At 36.7% G+C, this 18,464-nt stretch overlaps 1 protein-coding gene across 1 annotated transcript in view; it reads left to right on the forward strand.

Moving 5' to 3' along the window:
* Positions 1-18,464, forward strand: part of LOC132030267 (uncharacterized) — a 70,522-nt gene that overhangs the window by 39,843 nt on the left and 12,215 nt on the right. Inside the window, exons 33-43 of the mRNA XM_059419828.1 lie at positions 5-199; positions 1,435-1,538; positions 6,074-6,363; positions 6,462-6,543; positions 6,624-6,938; positions 7,196-8,036; positions 8,766-8,929; positions 9,547-9,703; positions 10,016-10,285; positions 15,528-15,725; positions 17,198-17,240. Of these exons, the coding sequence (XP_059275811.1) occupies positions 5-199; positions 1,435-1,538; positions 6,074-6,363; positions 6,462-6,543; positions 6,624-6,938; positions 7,196-8,036; positions 8,766-8,929; positions 9,547-9,703; positions 10,016-10,285; positions 15,528-15,725; positions 17,198-17,240 (2,659 nt within the window). The remainder of the gene's footprint in view (positions 1-4; positions 200-1,434; positions 1,539-6,073; positions 6,364-6,461; positions 6,544-6,623; positions 6,939-7,195; positions 8,037-8,765; positions 8,930-9,546; positions 9,704-10,015; positions 10,286-15,527; positions 15,726-17,197; positions 17,241-18,464) is intronic.

Consider the following 18,464-nt stretch of genomic DNA (forward strand, 5'->3'; position numbering starts at 1 on the left):
TCAGAATGGAAAATATTTGGATTCATGCATTTTACTTGGATCCAATAGCAGCTATTCTGCTTCAGAGGATGATGGAGTCTTCCTTGATGAAGCTTCATGTGTAGGACCATCAGACGATGATTCTGGAGAGACCGTGGATGCTGTGCCATCACCAAATACTAATGTCAGCAGATCTACAGAGTTGATATTTGAGCTGAAGGTCAAATATTCTCTCTTTTCTTTTTGGTTTTCTCTATGATATCAGTAAAATATTTTCCTTCCAAAGCAATACACTAAATTAGTTCATATATGGCCATTCTACAATGTAATCATAAGTCTTTCACCTTACTTTAGTCTCTACAATCCAAGAGCTCCGTGAACCGGAAAACTTTTATTACTATGATAAAAATGTGAATCGCACTGCGGTTTGATGGTAGTCATTAAGAGCGTTTACTGCTCTATAGGGTTCATGTATCCTGCAGATGTTATTTGTTTGTTTAGGTTGGTACCCTTTTGTCTCATTTTAAAGTAGCATTTGTATTTGTATTTAGGCCTTCCAGTACCTAGGAACAGCTGAATGACAGTCCATAATGTCATGAGTAACCGTCATGAGGGGCTTTAGGTTCAGATTCATGGGTCCTCACAACATAGTCAGTTTGGAGACAAGTACCTCAAAATGTGTTGGGGAAACAATGATTCTAATAGACATTGCGCACAATAAGTATCATCAAAGCCTTCTAGACAAAAATGTTACTACCTATACAAGGATTCCTGGCACCAAAAATAAAGGGTCTTCCCAAGGTCTGATTTCTTTTCTACCCCCAAAATTACATCTTTTAAGCAACTTTTTATCACATGGGAGGCACACTATTTCTTCTTCTCCCAATTTTTATCATTACTGACATGATTTATAGTAGAAGAAATGCTGCCATTTTTATCATCTGAGGCATTTCCTTTAATCAATAGAATGTCTATAATCAGGATAGTAATTTTGGCTCTATTATACATCATATGTATCTTGCCTTGTATATGTTGTAGTTGCAGTGAAGTTTGTTTGCACTATATTTGATTCTACAATTGAGAGAGATGGATAAAAGGTGCTTGATTTACTTCGTTTAGTTTGAGTTAATCATGTAGATTCGGTCTTTATGATACAACTTGAGGGGAAGTAAAGAGGTATTTTGCATTGTTTATGTCCAATTTCACAGCGATAGGAAAACTGACGTTAAGCAGTTACTAAAGCTGTCCACTTTAACTATCCCTCGTCCTTTAACTTTCTTGCCAAGTGATGGAAATGACCATAAAAATCCTGTATCATTTCCCTCTCTCCAACCTTTCATCCCGACTAAACTTCGCGTTAATGATCTGTGGTATATTGAATTCGGAGTAGTTATTTTATAGAAATTTGAACTTGCTACTTGTATTTTGTTACATTTTATGGAGAACTCAATACAGGCTATTGGTCCAGAGCTTACCTTCTATGATACATCAAAAAGTGTGGGAGAGTCTGCTGCCCTTTCAAACAAATTATTGCACACACAGTTGGATGCATTCTGCAGGTCGGTTCTCTCTACTGACCATTAGTGTTTTGTTTTTGTTTTTACTTTTTTCTGTTGGGAATTGCATCTTTTTCATATTTCGACCTGATTTCATGGAATTTCCAATTCGTGCATGGAAGTCCTCTGTCAGCTGTCTTGGGACATGCTAGTTGATTCAGTAGGCCTATTGAGACGGAAATAACGCATCCTTTCATTTTTCTCTAGAATATTACTTATGTAGTCTACTGATGATTTCTCTGATAATATGTTGATTGGTTAGAGTATTGATTCTATGTTTGTTGACTTACTTTCTAAAACGGTTCTGTCCATTAGTTTTGAGGAATTTTAACGGTGTAAGCTTCTAGTGTCAATAAGATGATGACAAAAGGCGCGTCCAGCAAGCTCTCTTCAGTTTTTGATTATGTTGTTGATTCAGATTAAGATGCTTAATGAAGATACTTAACGACACCATTGTATTTCAAATGAGTTTCTGAACAACCAATTGTTACTTCCCAATTTTTTTTTTTTTTTTTGGGGTATGACACATGAAATTGGACCTCTTCATCAGTTCTTATTTCCTGTGTTACTGTGATGATCAAGGTAACTCTTGGTAGTGCATAACTTATCCTGTGTAGTTTACTAGTTTATATGAAAGAATCTACGCATCCAGCCATTAATTATGAGGAACCAGAAATCTTAAGGAAATTAATGGAGTAGCTCAAGATATTGGTAAACCCCCTTTACATATTCTTTGGTTGCCTTTATATACCTCTTGGGGGCAATTATGTATCTCAAACAGTTTCTAGTTTTCTGTTATACATTAAGTAAGCTAGCTGTGTTTCAGGCTCTGAGCGGAACCTGTGTAATTAGTACCGCCTGTGTAATTAGTACCGCGTGCTATTTGCAACACGCTACTCATAGTGTTCTTTTATTTTTTATGGTTACCAATTTTTGATGTTCCCTTTTTAGTGCCGTTTAGGTTTTGAAAATAATTCTAGATGAGAGTAGTTTAATATGGTATTTAAGATTTGACATTTTTGGGAATGCCTTTGTTGGGAAGTCCTCTTTTGATTACCTGACCCTATCACGGAGACAGAGAATGCTTTTATTGGATGGGTTTGTATTTATCTTATTCCCTCTCGTCTCTCCAGCATTCTTCTTTGTTACATGTCCTCTTTTTATGATTGCTAAGGAGGTAACTTAGAAGATTGAGCTTGTGATGCCAACTTTCTCATGAAAACGGGTCGGCAAGATGCAGGGTTGGCAATGTGCACGGGCTGTTATAAGTTTTGTCAAAATAGAGATAAGTTTCGTTCAACTAAAAAAGACAATTATTCTGTATAAGGGTTGATGATCTTGGGGAGAACCCTGCGTGCAGGACAAAGATTATCGGGATAATGCCGCATAAAGGATGAAATCTTCCTTACAGGCGAACTCCTTCCCTAACCTGAAGATTTCTAGATCTTTAGTTAGTAGAATCTGGTTTCCGGTCAGGTTTATATATACTCTCTCTATCCCAATTTATGTGATGCACTTTCCTTTTTAGTCTATTCAAAAAAGACTGATTTTCTATATTTAGAAACAATTGATATTTTCTATATTCAGAAACAATTTAATTTTGAACTACCCTTTTTTACTCTTAATGGGATGATTTATAGGCACACAAATATATGGCTTTGTCCCAAAGAAAATATCAATGACTTGTTTTAGACGACGAGTTTCAGAAGTCTTATTTTTTAAACTCCGTGCTCAGTCAAAGTGCATCACATCAAATAGGGATGGAGAGAGTAGTTACGAAGTCAGGTTAATGTACAGATGTGATCTTTCTATCAGCTGTTCGTTCTAGTGTTCAAGAGCTCCTGTGTTCCCTTTCATTTGCAAAGCAAGCTTCCTTCCGAGATTTTGTATGGTTTGAGGCTCACGGCAGACTAAGCATCCACAACTTGTTTCAGTTTAGTGGTAACAAAGATGATATTTCCTTGTTGGCGTATTATCTGTAAGAAAGAAGATTGTCCAGTTTTGTGAATTGTCTCTTTGAAAAGCTTTAAATTGTGAGAGAAATGACACTTCTATTTGTTTTAGATTTGCAATGCGTTCCTTCACGAATGGGCTTGATTTCCTTTTATTGGCCAAATATGTGAAAACTTTTTGATAATGGTTACAACAACAACAACAACAACAACAAGCCCAGTATAGTCCCACCACGCGGGTCCGGAGGAGAGAGCGTACGTGTAGACGAACCCCCACCTTGAAAGGTAGGGTCATTGCTTTCCGAGAGACCCTCGGCTCAAGAGAGGAGAGAGAGGAAGACAAGAGAGAAAACAAGACAAAAGGTCATATAGTACAAGCATATCGAAAGCAATATGATAACACGAATACCAAAAACAGAAAGTCATGGTAAACCATCCGTAAAGTAAGTAAGCATCGAATACTAAAGATAAATAAAATAATCAAAGAAAAGTTACCAGCTTTCAAAAAAATAAAAATAAAAAAAATAATCAAAGTTCAACGTCCCAACAAATATAATCAAGAATCAAACGCATAAACCAAAAGTGCAATAGACAAGTGAGCAAACCGCAACTACTATGGTGAAAGGGTACGCCACCTAGCCTTCTATCCTAATCCGAGTCCTCCACAACCTCCTATCTAAGGTCATGTCCCCGCGAGTCAAACCGTGCCATATCCCCGCCTAATCACCTCTCCCCAATTCTTCTTCGCCTCCTTTACCTCTCCCGAAACCATTCATAGCCAACCTCTCACACCTCCGCACCGGAGCATCCGTGTTCTCCTCTTTACATGCCCAAACCATCTCGCCTCGCTTCCCGCATCTTGTCCTCCACCGATGCCACTCCCACCTTGTCTCGTATATCTTCATTCCTAATTCTATCCCTCCGCGTGTCCACACATCCACCGCAAGCATTCGCATTTCCGCGACTTTCATCTTCCGAATGTGACATTTCGACCGGCCAACACTTTGCTCCGTACAATAAAGTCTGGCCTAACCACCACTTTTGTAGAACTTGCCTTTAAGTTTTTGGAGGCACTTTCTTATCACACAAAGACTCGAGCGAGTCTCCATTTCATCCACTCGCACCAATACGATGTGAAACATCGTCGTCGATATCCCCATCTCCCCGTATAATAGACCCAAGATACTTGAAACTTCCTTTCTTTTGAATGGCTCCGGGTACCAAGCCTCACTTCCTCATCAACCTCACGCGGTAGGCCACCGAACCCCGCACTCCACGTATTCTCCGTCTTGGTCCTACTCAATTTAAATCCTTTAGACTCCAACGTCCGTCTCTCCGGCCCTCCGCCTATCGTTAACTCCGTCGCGAGTCTCGTCAATCGTGACTATGTCATCTCGCGAACAACATACACCAAGGCACCTCACCTTGTATTTGTCGCGTCAATTCATCCATCACCAAGGCGAATAGAAACGGGCAAGAGCCGATCCCCGACGCAACCCCATCGTAACGGGGAAGGGCTCCGAGTCTCTCCTACCGTCCTTACCCCGGTCTTAGCTCCATCATACATGTCCTTTATCGCTCTAATGTACACCATAGGTACACTTTTAGCCTCCAAGCATCTTCATAGACCTCTCTTGGCACCTTGTCGTAGCCTTTTCTAGGTCAATGAATACCATGTGCAAGTCCCTCTTCCGCTCCCTATACTTGCTCCACCAATCTCCTTACAAGGTATGGATGGCTTCGTAGTCGAGCGCCCGATGAATCCAACCGGTTCTTCGAAATAGACACACCTCTCCTCACCCTCATTTCCACCACCCTTTCCCACATTTTCATAGTGTGACTTAGCAACTTGATACCTCTATAGTTGTTGCAGCTTTTTTGATAATGGTTGATGGTGATAATTTAAATACAAGATCTCCGCCTGCTTAGATCCCATGTTTGATTATGTGAATCATCTCATCTAAACGCTAAGCTGTCAGGAAAAAATGATTTGATTGTATTTATGTTTTTGGAATGATGATAAATCTCATATTTGGTCTTCGGGTCGTCTTTTTGACTGGGGACTACATGAGGTGTTTGGATTTTGAACTGAAGTATGCATTATTCTTTACATTGTGAGTGTTTCCATCATTCCTTGTGGCTTCTCTGTAATGACTAATGGATTTAGCTCGAGTTCAAGTGCAATGCAATGTTGAAATAAAGATAATATGCCTGTGGTATATTCAGGAGATAAAGTACAAGTGTTTGCTTCCACTATTTCTCAATATTACTTTTAGTTTCTAGTTTTAGCATCGGGATTGAGGCGTAGTAATTGTTGTTATGGTCGTTGTGTGTTTGTTTAGAATGCTAGAGTTTGGATACAGGAACTCAAATTCTCAAGTAAGGTACTGTCCTATATTAGACAAATATGATGTGTATTGTGGTTAATAGCTGTAAACAAGTGTCTTGTCTTCACAAATCATCAATTTATCAGTATATCATTCTTTCTATACGTTTTCACTAACTGTAATGTGAGTGCACCTGGTCGTCCGTTGCTCTGCTTTCTCTTGAAGGTATATGTAACAAACTGGGCTCTGATGTTTCCAGGGTTGTTCTAAAAGGTGATACCTTTGACGTGAATGCAAATGTTCTTGGATTAACTATGGAGAGCAATGGAGTCAGAATAGTGGAACCTTTCGATACCTCTGTGAAGTTCACTAATGCTTCCGGAAAGTCAAATATACAGTTGGCCGTCTCTGATATTTTTATGAACTTTTCGTTCAGCATCTTAAGACTGTTTTTGGCAGTTGAGGATGATATTTTGGCGTTTTTGAGGACCACATCAAAGAAGACGACGGTAGTGTGCTCCGAGTTTGACAAAGTTGGGACTATCAAAAGTATAAAACAGTGCATCCAAACAGAGTAATTTTTTTTCCATGTGCGAAATAGAGATTTAAACTGATGAAGATGTTGTTCGTTGATTGTCTCGTCACAGGTCCGTGTAATCAAATATATGCTTTTTGGAGAGCTCGTGCTCCGCCTGGTTATGGAACAATTGGAGACTATCTGACACCAACGTTAGTGAAATTTCCCCAGATTCGTTCTCTCTATTATCTTTGCAAATTTGCTTGTGACACTAACTGCTCTAGTTCAACAGTGACAAACCACCCACAAAAGGAGTCATTGCTGTGAATACCAGCTTTGTCAGAGTAAAGAGGCCAGAGTCTTTCATGCTTATTTGGCCCTTATCCCCATACGAGGATGGTGAATTGGGTCCAACCACGTGTTTATCTAAAGAAGACAGCACTTGTTCCATTTGGTTCCCTGAAGCACCGAAAGGTTATGTTGCAGTGGGCTGTGTAGTCTCTTCCGGAAGGACGCAACCTCCAATATCGTCAGCCTGGTGCATCTTAGCTTCTTTAGTTTCACCATGTGATCTGAGAGATTGTGTTAATATTGGCACGGTGAATCGGTATGTGAAGTTATTTAATTTGTTTCTTTCTAATTCATGGAGTCATAGGTACTGGAACTAGTATTTAAAACCGTGATAAAGCAAGTCTATTATCATCTTACGCGTTTCGTTGAAGTGGAATTTAAGTCAAATCATACGACTCATTAGTTTTGTCTACTTGTACATATTTACCAGCCTGTAATGCAGTTACGGATATCACCATACATGCTTTGTTTAATATAGAATATATTCTGACCTGTACTTAATCTTGATCCCAGATCTTTCAACTTGGCATTCTGGCGTGTGGATAATTCCGTCGGTACCTTCCTGCCTTCAGATCCGACTACTTTGAAGTTGTGTGGCAGAGCATATGATCTTAGGCATATTTTCTTTGGAATTCCCAGAGATTTCTCTGAAACATCAAAGAGCTCAGAAACCGGGGCTTCTTCTGGTCAAAATCACACAGTCCGATCAGAGGGGTCATCCACTGCAAACTCTGGTCGCAGGTCTGAAGCCATTGCTACATTTTGGTCAATTTGGTCGAATCAAGGGTCTGGATCTAGAAAGAAATTATCTATATGGCGCCCTATTATTCCTCAAGGGATGGTATATTTTGGTGATATTGCAGTTCAAGGGTATGAATCTCCAAATACTTGCATTTTACGTCATGATTCTGATGAGCTTTACAAAGCCCCTTTAGATTTTAAGCTTGTTGGACGGATAAAGAAACATGGATCAGTTGATAGTATATCTTTTTGGATGCCTCAGCCTCCTCGAGGCTTTGTATCCATGGGTTGTATAGCCTGCAAAGGAGCACCAAGTCAATCTGATTTTGGTTCCTTAAGATGCATCCGCAGTGATATGGTTGCTGATGATCAGTTTCCAGAACAAAGCATTTGGGATACATCTGATGCCAAATCCACGAATGAGCCATTTAGTTTATGGGTTATTGGAGATGAGTTAGGACCCTTCATTGTTCGTAGTGGTTTCAAGAAGCCTCCAAAGAGGCTTGCTTTAAGGCTTGCTGATAGAGATATGGCTAGTGGTCTAGATGATATGGTGGTTGACGCAGAAATCAGAACATTTTCTGCAGCCCTTTTTGATGATTATGGTGGCTTGGTAATCAATTTATGCTTTTCAGTAGCTTTGATATCTGCTGCACATTTCTAATTGCCAAATTGGTTAAATTAGGTGTATTATTGAGAGAATAAACTGCAATTGTTGATACTTCTACTAGGTTATAGAAGCATATAAGCTGCAAAACGTTTTCAGTTCTACTTTTATTACTAGATGGTTCTTATATATGGCATCTCCGTGTTTTAATATCAAGAATACATATATGATCACCTTTGATGTAGTAGCATGTAAATAAGGTTCCAATTTCCTCGACTTATAACATGTTTGGTCCTTATTTTGAGAAGTTTTTCTTATTAAAAGTGCTTTCTAAAAATTGCTTTGGGACAGAGGAGCGGTTTCTGATTGGCCAATATTTTCAAGAAGTGTTTTAAGTGTAAAAGTACAAAAAAGGATGTGCATATAAGTCGTCAATTATTTTTAATATGCGTATTCTTGTTATAAAAAAGTCATAAGCACTTATTTTTAGGAGAAGCTACCTTTTTCCGCTAATGCTTCAAACTTAAAAACAGCTTCTGCTATTATTCAAAAGCACTTATGTTTTTTTACAAAACTATAACAAGTGTTTTTATTGAAAAATAAGCACTTTTGATCTTTCAGAGCTTGGCCAAACAGGCTATTAATTCTTCAACGTGCTATTTGTTATTCTGGATTACATTTACAGGGTATATCTATTGTCAATTTACATCTCTTACCGTTCTACTCAATTCGCAGATGGTTCCTCTGTGTAATGTGTCTTTCAGTGGCATAACTTTCAATTTACATCAAAGGTCTGACTATCTTAATTCCAGTGTAGCCTTTTCCTTGGCTGCTAGATCATACAATGATAAGTATGACTCTTGGGAGCCTCTTTTGGAGCCAGTTGACGGATTTTTGAGGTTTTGTTCCTATTGACTTTTGTAAACTTCCGGTGCTTCCTTCATTATTGTTGTAACAGTTTTACTAATCAGTAAGAATTGAGGATAAACTATGAACTTTTTCCTTGCAGTTGAAACTAGATTTTTAGAACCCTGGTACTCTACCGCAATACACCGTGTGAAATGTTCTCTTCCTCTTCTTGTTTATTAGATAAAATCCATACATTTACTTGATCATGGAACTACTGAGTGTAAGCAAGTTATTTGACTTCATTTGAATTATTTATTTCATAGACCTAGATTAAGTTCCTTTCTTGTCTTGCCTAAATGTTGTTTCTTTTTCCGATAATTAACATATTATACATGTTCAGGTGCACTTGCAATGACCTTCTTTTTGGCATTGATGTTTTGGATCATAACTGTGGACTGGAAATGCAACGTGTTTCAATCTTGCCTTTATAGTAGAACTAACATTTCAGTTTCAACCTTCACTATAGTTCTTATTGTAGAGATGTAGTTGCTGGGAGGATTTGGTTTCGACCTAGCCTATCATCCTCCTCCTGGCAAAATGTTTAGCATGCATGAGAGCACTTCAGTTTCAGGATTTATTATCTTAGAGTGATCCTTTTAATATTCAGGTACCAGTACGATGTCAATGCTCCTGGTGCAGCTTCCCAGCTTCGTCTTGCATCTACAAGGGATTTGAACATAAATATATCTGTGTCTAATGCCAACACAATATTTCAGGCTTATGCTAGCTGGAATAATCTCAGCCATGTTAAGGAATCCTACCAGGCAAATCTTCTTACTTTAATAAATATACTAGCCTGGTATCAATTTCTTCATTATGAAACATACACGTTTAAGGATCATTACTTTCACTAAAAATATCTTTCCATCAACCTGTTGTTACTTGTACGTATACATGAGAAACTACCATGTTTTGATTCCATGCCACTGAATATCTGAACACATTATTTGAGTAATTCAAGAAACTATTGAAACTAAATATCCGATTACTGTGCTTCATGAGATATTGTATCAGATATCTAGTATACCCTCCTACTGTTAGTAACTTATCCCTATTTTTTTAATTTTATTTGACAGGATGCAGTCTCACCAACTGGAGGAAGCAGGTCCATCATTGATGTTCATCACAGAAGAAATTATTTCATTATCCCACAGAATAAACTTGGTCAGGACATTTTCATAAGAGCTACAGAAATCAGGGGACTACCTAGCATAATTAAAATGCCCTCTGGAGATAGCAAACCAATTAAAGTACCTGTTGCGAAGAATATGCTGGATTCACACTTGAAAGGAAGCCTTTTTGAAAAAGGCAATACAATGGTGACAATAATCATAGCAGCTGCAGAGGTATGTTTCCCGTTTCTTTTATACTGGTAATAGACAAGCTAAAGGTTTGTGTAAAATACATCAGCACCTTCATAAATGACAGAGAGTGTTGTGTTTAATGGAGGACATGGAAATTAGGAATATTACTAGCTGTTTCACAGTTGATGCTCGTGAAGGCATGAGACTTATGCTCTATTTCATGCTTGTGGAGTTGCATTTTCAGCTTTGTTCAGCCTATCTATGTAATTATGCTCTATTTAACGTCTTTACTAAGAATTTTCTATGACAGAATTAAGCAAATCAAACTGTTTCACTTTTATATGTTGAGTTTATAACCATGGTTTTTGGACAATTCAATATGGTGTTAGAACATGTAGAGATCCTAGGTTCAGGTTTCGCTGTTACCCTTCATAAAAAATAGTTCTATGTGCTTGGCCTAAGGGAAAAGCTCTGAACTTTACACATGAGGGTGTGCGTTGAACAATTCGACAACCCTAAGCTTTTAGAAGAGGCTGTTCACATGATTCAACAAAAACCGAGAACCTTGTGCATGTTGTGTTCTGGAGAGAGAGTGAGAAGATAAGATGAAGAAAATCATCTTCTTGACTTCCGGTCCTGCCAAGTAGTTAGGGTTTAAGTGATTTGCTTCCTAGAAACTTTTACCAGGGAAGTGGTTGTGGAGATTCTAGTCCTCTATAGCATCTAATGATAAGAAAAGTATGTCTTCAGGATGGAGTGCAAACATAGGCACGGAATGGCTCATTCAAATCTTTGGAAATTCATATCAAGTTTAGCCTTCTTTGGCTCCTTTTTCCTTGAGAGCGATGGTACCTTAATCAGGATTTGGGCAGACGATGTGGTTGGGGATCCTTTTGTCCTGTTTTACTCATGACTCTATCGACCTTCTGCTGTCTGCTTCAGAATGCAACCCTTCCCCACCCCCCACCACCCCCCTTTTTTATTTTTCACTCAGTGGGACAAGAATTGTTTTGTCCTGGGGTTTTCAAAACTCTCACGACCAAGATGATAGAAAATAGTTTCCTAAGTCTTGGGTTTCTAGACTGGTATGATCCTTTAGCATTTGTTAGAATGAATCATTTGGAACCTAGACTGATCTAGGAAAGTTCAGTTGCAAAAGTTTTTCCTTGAAGCGCTATCTTACCTTAATGTTCTTGCAATAATTAGCATCATTCACAGTGTCCTCGTTGTGGTTTAACCTATCTAAGATTGTCTTGGTTGGTATAGACAATAACTAGAGCTGTTGTTTTTGCTACTATAGAAGATGCAGTGGATTACCTTAATGTTCTTGCAATAATTACCATCATTCAGTGTGTCCTCGTTGTGGATTAACCTATCTAAGATTGTCTTGGTTGGTATAGACAATAACTAGAGCTGTTGTTTTTGCTACTATAGAAGATGCAGTGGAGGTAACCTATTTTGTTTTTCTGGGACTATCCAGTGTTGTTAATATCACTTGAGGCGTGCTTATCCCTGAAGTCTAAGTGAAACCCATGTTGGGAACTTCACGTTGTTTAAAGGACACTTTAAGCAGATGCCAAGGCTCAAAGGCATGCACCTCATCACTCATGAGCTCTGTCTTAAAAAGGCGGCACCAGACAAAAAAATAGTTGTCAGAGTGATGTATTAAGTATTAACAGAACATTATGACTGAATTTTTATTGTGATTAGAAACAATTAGAAATTTTAATACAAGAAATAAAAGCTTAAAGATGGTTTCTAAACCTGATTGACATGATATTTATTTTACATATTTCGCTTTATTCTGCTTTGCGTTCAATGCTCTAGCAGATCTTGGCACTTTCTCGCACTTTTAACGTTTGACAACACTAGGAATTTCTTCTTTAGAGGATTTCTAAGAGGCTAGATAATACCTCTTTCCTTTTAGGGTGAAGACCGATGATCTCATAGTATTCTGCCTAAACTTTTCTTTTTCTATTTCAATAATGCATGTTGTTCAGAACTCTTCTGGATGTTTACTGCTGTTTCACATGTGTAATGTTCCTCAGTTCTTGCTGCTCTTCTGAAATGTTTGCCCTTATTATACAACTAGTGGCATTTGGCCTGTGCTAAGCCCGGGCCCAAACCTAAGATAAAAAGTTAAATTTGTAATTATTTTTTATTTTTCCCCGCTCTTAGTGACATCAAGTTATAGAAAGATTAGTTTGATAGTTTCGGCAAACTTTAGCAAGGGCCCAAAACGAAGATTAATAGTTAAATTTGTAATTCTTTCGTATTTTTCCCCGCTTTTTGTGATATTAATTTATTGAAAGATTAGTTCGATATATTCTGCAAACTCTTAAAAACTAAAGACTTCCCATATATTTAGATTGCATAAAAATATTTCAAAATTGAACAAAATTTCTTTTTTTGTCCTTACTTTAGACCTTTTTTTCACCTTGAAAGAACTACATGACATGAAGTCCTTAATTTCTAACATCATCTAATATGAACTACAACGTTTTCTTCCAAAAATAAGAAAAATAGTATGGTTCTAGAGACAAAGAACTACGTGACATAAAGTCATTAATTTCTAACATCATCTAATATGAACTACAACGTTTTCTTCCAAAAATAAGAAAAATAGTATGGTTCTAGAGACATCAATTATATATGCTATATTTGTTCTTTCGTTGAGATTTTAATGAGAAGATAACTTTCAAATAAATAAAAGTAAAATTTTACACTTTACTAATCTTTGTAAATGACTATTAATTAAATTATACAAAGTATATCGAAAAGATGAAGAAAATTAATTACTTTTCTTAATATAATTAGACTTTCCTTTTACTTTCTAAAACTCTACGGATGAGAAAATACATTTTTTCCTTTTGTTAGTTTAAATGGAATATTTTTTTAAAAATGTATATTTTAATTATTTTCTTAAACACAAATGAAGAATCAATGCTTCATGATTCATTTAATCATGTTTCCCTATCTAACAAACACTGCCTAACATTTTTTTCACCTGCCCAAAAAAAAAAAAAAAAAAAAAAAAAAAAAAAAAAGATATACAAAAACAGAAAAAGTTTACTCCCTTTTGTCACAACTTGTTTGATATTATTACTGCCTGGAAAACTAAAAAAATGTTTCATTAACTACATATTTTTCAAAGATGCTCTTAACATTTAAACTACTTCATCGAGTTCAGATTATAATTTCTTTTTATGTACTTTTAAGTGTCAATATATTAAAAAATATATTATGAATTTATACCAAAAATTGAATTGACTGACCGTGTAGTACGCCTTGCATTATTTTTTTAAGACGAATGGAGTATAATCTACAACTTACATTGTTCTTTATGCATAGAAAATATTATTAAGTATGTGTACATCATATTTTAAAATAAAATATTACTCCCTCTGTTTCAATTTATGTGAACCTATTTCCTTTTTAGTCCGTGCCAAAATGAATGACCTCTTTCTTAATTTGGAAACAAATTCACTTTATGAAATGATTTACAAACCACACAAATATTCAAGACTTATTTTGAACCACAAGTTTCAAAAGTCTTCACTCTTTCTTAAATGTCGTGCCCAGTCAAATGGGTTCACATAAATTGAAACGGAGGGAGTATAATACACCAAATAAAAAATAAAAAATAATTTTGTTAAACATGACCGATATGGCTAATCAACATACAAACCAACACAACACAACATGCCAATGAAAAGATTCAAATTTCAATATTGTTAACAAATAATGAGATGAAAATAAATATTTTAGGTAACAATATCTAATCCAAATGAAGACCATTTTTATCTGTTAAATTTTTTAAGTTTCACACAAAACAAAGTGACGTGTTTCTTTTAATTGACTTCATGACAATTCACAATTTCTTAAGCGTTTTAAGAGGACTTTAAAAGTTACTAAATTTATCAAAATTAAGTGTGTCACGTCAAGTAATTAGGAAATAAAGTAGGAGTAAAATAAAATATATGAAGAAGTTAGTACATGTTACATCACCTTAAACAAAAAAAGTTAGTCTAGGGAGTTTTGTATTATTAACTTTTTTTTGAAAATGCCTAGATATTTTTAAAACACCCTATAATAGATGAAACAATATAAGACAAATATAGGGATAAATTTGGAAGAGGCAACCTTTAGTTGGCAACCCTTAATTGTAATGTAACCAAGACTCTAACAAAGGACTACAAAAGTTACATTAGCCCTTATTATATATAGTAATATTTACTAGTGACTGGTCTTCAAGTATATTTGGAGTCTTTCCTTGAGAACTGAAACTCAGCGATATCTTGAGATCCTTATCATGGTTACGTTGTGAGTGTATCCTTGTCCTTCATCAGTTGCTATTGTAACACAATCTCTGGTTAAATATCATCCATGCAGCTTGTTAATAAGAAGTAAAGCCTCCCTTATTTCATGAATCCTTTTGAGGATGAAGAAACATGGGGAACCACAATTCTTCCCTTTTGAGCTTTTTCCCCCCCTGATCTTCCTGTCCCAGTGTTGTAATTCTTGTTTATCAGAACATTCAACTAGTTTCTCCTTTCTTCGCTGATTTTGGGGAATTATTTGTGTGCTTTATGCTGATGATGTCTGATCCACAAGAGGTGCATACTGGTGTCCAAGAAGTATCAAGCACTATCTAGCTGACCGGATAATATCCAGCTAGTAAACAAGAACCCAAATAGCTAGTGCTGCAGGCATAAACCATCATCAACTGTGCTTTGAGCCCAAGCTAGTTGGAGTTGGCTATATGGATCTTTTGTATTCTATTCAAACTTGCATGTGCCTAAACGATCGTTAAACTGTTTTTACAATGGTTGTTAACCTAAGGAAACCCTCCTCCTCTAGCGAGCTTTGGGATCGTCTAGGAATTGTAAATTACATTGGCAAAGTTGTTGCAAACCTAAATATAAATAAATAAATGTGCTCCCTCTCGAATAACTTAAACTTTTAGATGAGCTAGGTCACACAACTTAACATGTTTTAAAGCAGGCAGAGGTCTTTGTTTGAGTCTTATCACCACCATCAACAAAAATATTTGTACGTGCTTACTCAATAATCGAGTTAAGACACGCATGAGGAGGTGTGTCCCAGAAAAATATAAAGAAATGTGTCCCATCTCTGACTGCTTAACTTTTTTGTTGGAATCAGCAAACTTTTTTACAAGTTGTCTCATCTATAAGATGTTGATTAATTTATGTCTGAAGTCTTGGGAAGCCCGTTGTCTTAGTTATTGTTGTTTGTAACTTACATTGACGGATTTGAAATGCAGTTCCAACAGGTTGAAGGCTTGTCTTCTCATGAGTATGCCGTAGAAGTCCGTCTTGCTCCAGATCAGAGTCACCCTTGTCCATCTATGTCCATTCAACAAAGTGCACGCACTCGTGGCAATAGCTCATATGTATCTATATCATCTGATGTGATCTCAGTGAAATGGAATGAAGTATTCTTCTTCAAAGTTGATTCACCGGTCTGTACTTTCTGCCTCCGCAAAGCCTCATAGGACGTACATCATGAATTCATACTACTATGATATTGCATATGTCCTGAAAATAATATAATATTTACCACATATGCTGCATGTCTGTCTGCTCATAGAATGTCTAGTGTCACTGAGGTCGTTTCTATTTAAAAATTGAATCAATTGATCCTTTAATTAATATCATCAAAGGATTCGGATTCAAGAATTGTTGTCCATAAGGGGGAAACTCAATTTCTTCTCAAGATCTTTATATTAAGTTCGGTGGTCATACTTTCTATAGCTTGAATCCCCAAGTGGTTGAAAGTAGCAAATACAGATGAGAGAATCATTACAATGTGCAAGCTTAATGTAAACTGCAATGATACAGAAATGCTTGAGAATAGAGTATTTTGTACTTCTTTTTCGGTTTTTTCTTCTTTCTAGGAGATTTATGTGTCATCTCCTGACATTCCAGGTTTTATAGACGATTAAATGAACTTACATGGACAGAACACCACTTTGTGGTGCTGATCCATCTTTGTCACAGAAATAGAAGTCTTTTAAGGCTTTGCTGATTGAAATTGGTTTTCACCAAAACATAAACTGCTCATATTAACCGAACAACTGTGACCTTATATTCTGTGTTTCCTGCAAACACATTCATTTTTATGTCTGCTTCTGGAGTCACTGGAACATACATTACATGGTCGCACTGCGGTGAGTACAACTTACATAGCACCTGTCAGATATAATAACAACAGTGAATGATTCTCTGAGTCAAATCAAGGTTCCTCAATGTGCTTTATTATGAGGTTTTCCGATCACTGAAACAAGGAGAAAATCTATTTGACTTGCCTAGCGCATTGCCCTCCCTATCTCGTTGCCCTCCCTATCTTGCATGTGTGTTTGGTTCCATTTAGGATCATATAGAGGTTCCCAACAGAGAAGGAGAAAGCATATCTAAGATACATCTTCCTTTCATTGCACCCTGTAGTTGAGAGCCAAAATTGTATCCCTAAGGCCATGCCATTATGTTGGATCTCAAAAGAATATAGTGAAAGACATTATACTGGAAGGTAATTTCTGAATTTTAAAGGAATCAAGTAAATGAATAACGGGCACCTGACTCCCATCCCCCCAACCCCACCCCCATCTCAAATCCCTTTTGTCCTCCTATTTTACTGAATAAGTTGTAGCATTTGCCACCTAATCGTATTTGTCGATGGATGTTGCCATATTATTTCATTAGTTAATTTCTGCCATCTCTGTCTAATATATGTAAGACACCAGTCTTTAAGGGTATGATGTTGCAACATTGGGATCTATTGTCTACAGTGAATTCTCCTCTCTAAAATTTCTCTACTTACTATGGGCTTCTAGATGATTGTTTTGCGTTCTTCTTATCTTGCTATTTATTTATCGTTTGGCTTTTTTCTCATAGTTTTGTAAATTTTCAATTTCATGCTTTCATTACCAAACAGGATTTCTGCAATCTGGAGTTTGCTGTAATGGATATGGGAAGAGGTATTTCTTACTACTGATTTGTGAGGATTTTGTTGTTTACCACTTTCTGATTTTCATGATTCTCATTCGGGGACGGCCAAACTTGTTTTGATTTGATTAATCAGAAAACAGTCGTATTATGAGTGAAATGATTGTGAAAACATTATTATGTCAGTGTAAAGAAGCTGTAACTGGGAAGTCTAATTACATTCTTGAACCTGCTTATCAGGGAGAATCAGAATCTGGTTAATTGCAGCGCAGCGTATGTTTAGATGAAAGTTAAAATTAAGACGTTTAGCTGTGGATGTTGTATGAAGGCCTCATATGAATTCTTTGTCGCTCGAACCTGTGTATTAACAATAGTACAACACCATCTAATGATTTTTTTTTTTTTTTTTTTTTCAAAAAATAGATAGCAAATTAAGTTTCCAGTGCTTCCACGTCGTTCATATACTGCTGGTGAGTTAGTAATATGATATATTTCCCAAGTGAATAAGTTGATGTTCTTTTTATGGGGCTATTTTGTCAATCTTTTATGGGATATTCATGTCCTCATTTCTTTGTTTAGTTGTGTAAGTTTTGTCATAAAGAAATTACAAGTTTTCAAAGTTTCCCGGTTAGATCCACAACTATTTTATACTGCTACGTTTTATGTTGAGACGTCTTCTCCTATTGCAGAATTTCCTTTAACCAACTTTAGCGATTCCTCAGCCCCTCTCCATCATTTTTTTCAGTTGAAGTAGAATTGGCAGACATGTACTAACACTTGGTTAAGTATGTTTTAGTGACATTGAATAACAGGGATGCTGCTTGAATACCTTTTTCATCCTCCACTTAAAAAAGAAAGTGAAATGAAATATGTTTAGTGTTTTAAGTTTAGCTTGCTGAATGCATGCCCTGTAATTGACACGTTTGATGAGCTTTAGCTAAGGGTATGCTTTATGTGCCCTTCTAGATGACAGGTCGATGTTGTAAACTTGCAGGTTTTAGCTTCATGTTGTGTATGTTGTTGCCGAAATGGTCTGGTTTTGGGTGCTTCTGTATTAACTTCTAAAGCCGTTACTCTTGCAGTTCCCATTATTTAGAAGCTGTCAGCAATAACTGAAAGTGCGAAAAGCCATTCAACCAATTCGCCTAGTTGGGGTATTCTTTTGATTAGATATTTACATCTGGAGGCTTAAGGCCCTTTTGCTGAAGTAAAATTCAGACCTCCTTTCTCACGACCCAGACTAAAGGGTTATGACT

The sequence above is a fragment of the Lycium ferocissimum genome, chromosome 9 (genome assembly GCF_029784015.1).
Source record: "Lycium ferocissimum isolate CSIRO_LF1 chromosome 9, AGI_CSIRO_Lferr_CH_V1, whole genome shotgun sequence".
Lineage (NCBI taxonomy): Eukaryota > Viridiplantae > Streptophyta > Magnoliopsida > Solanales > Solanaceae > Lycium > Lycium ferocissimum.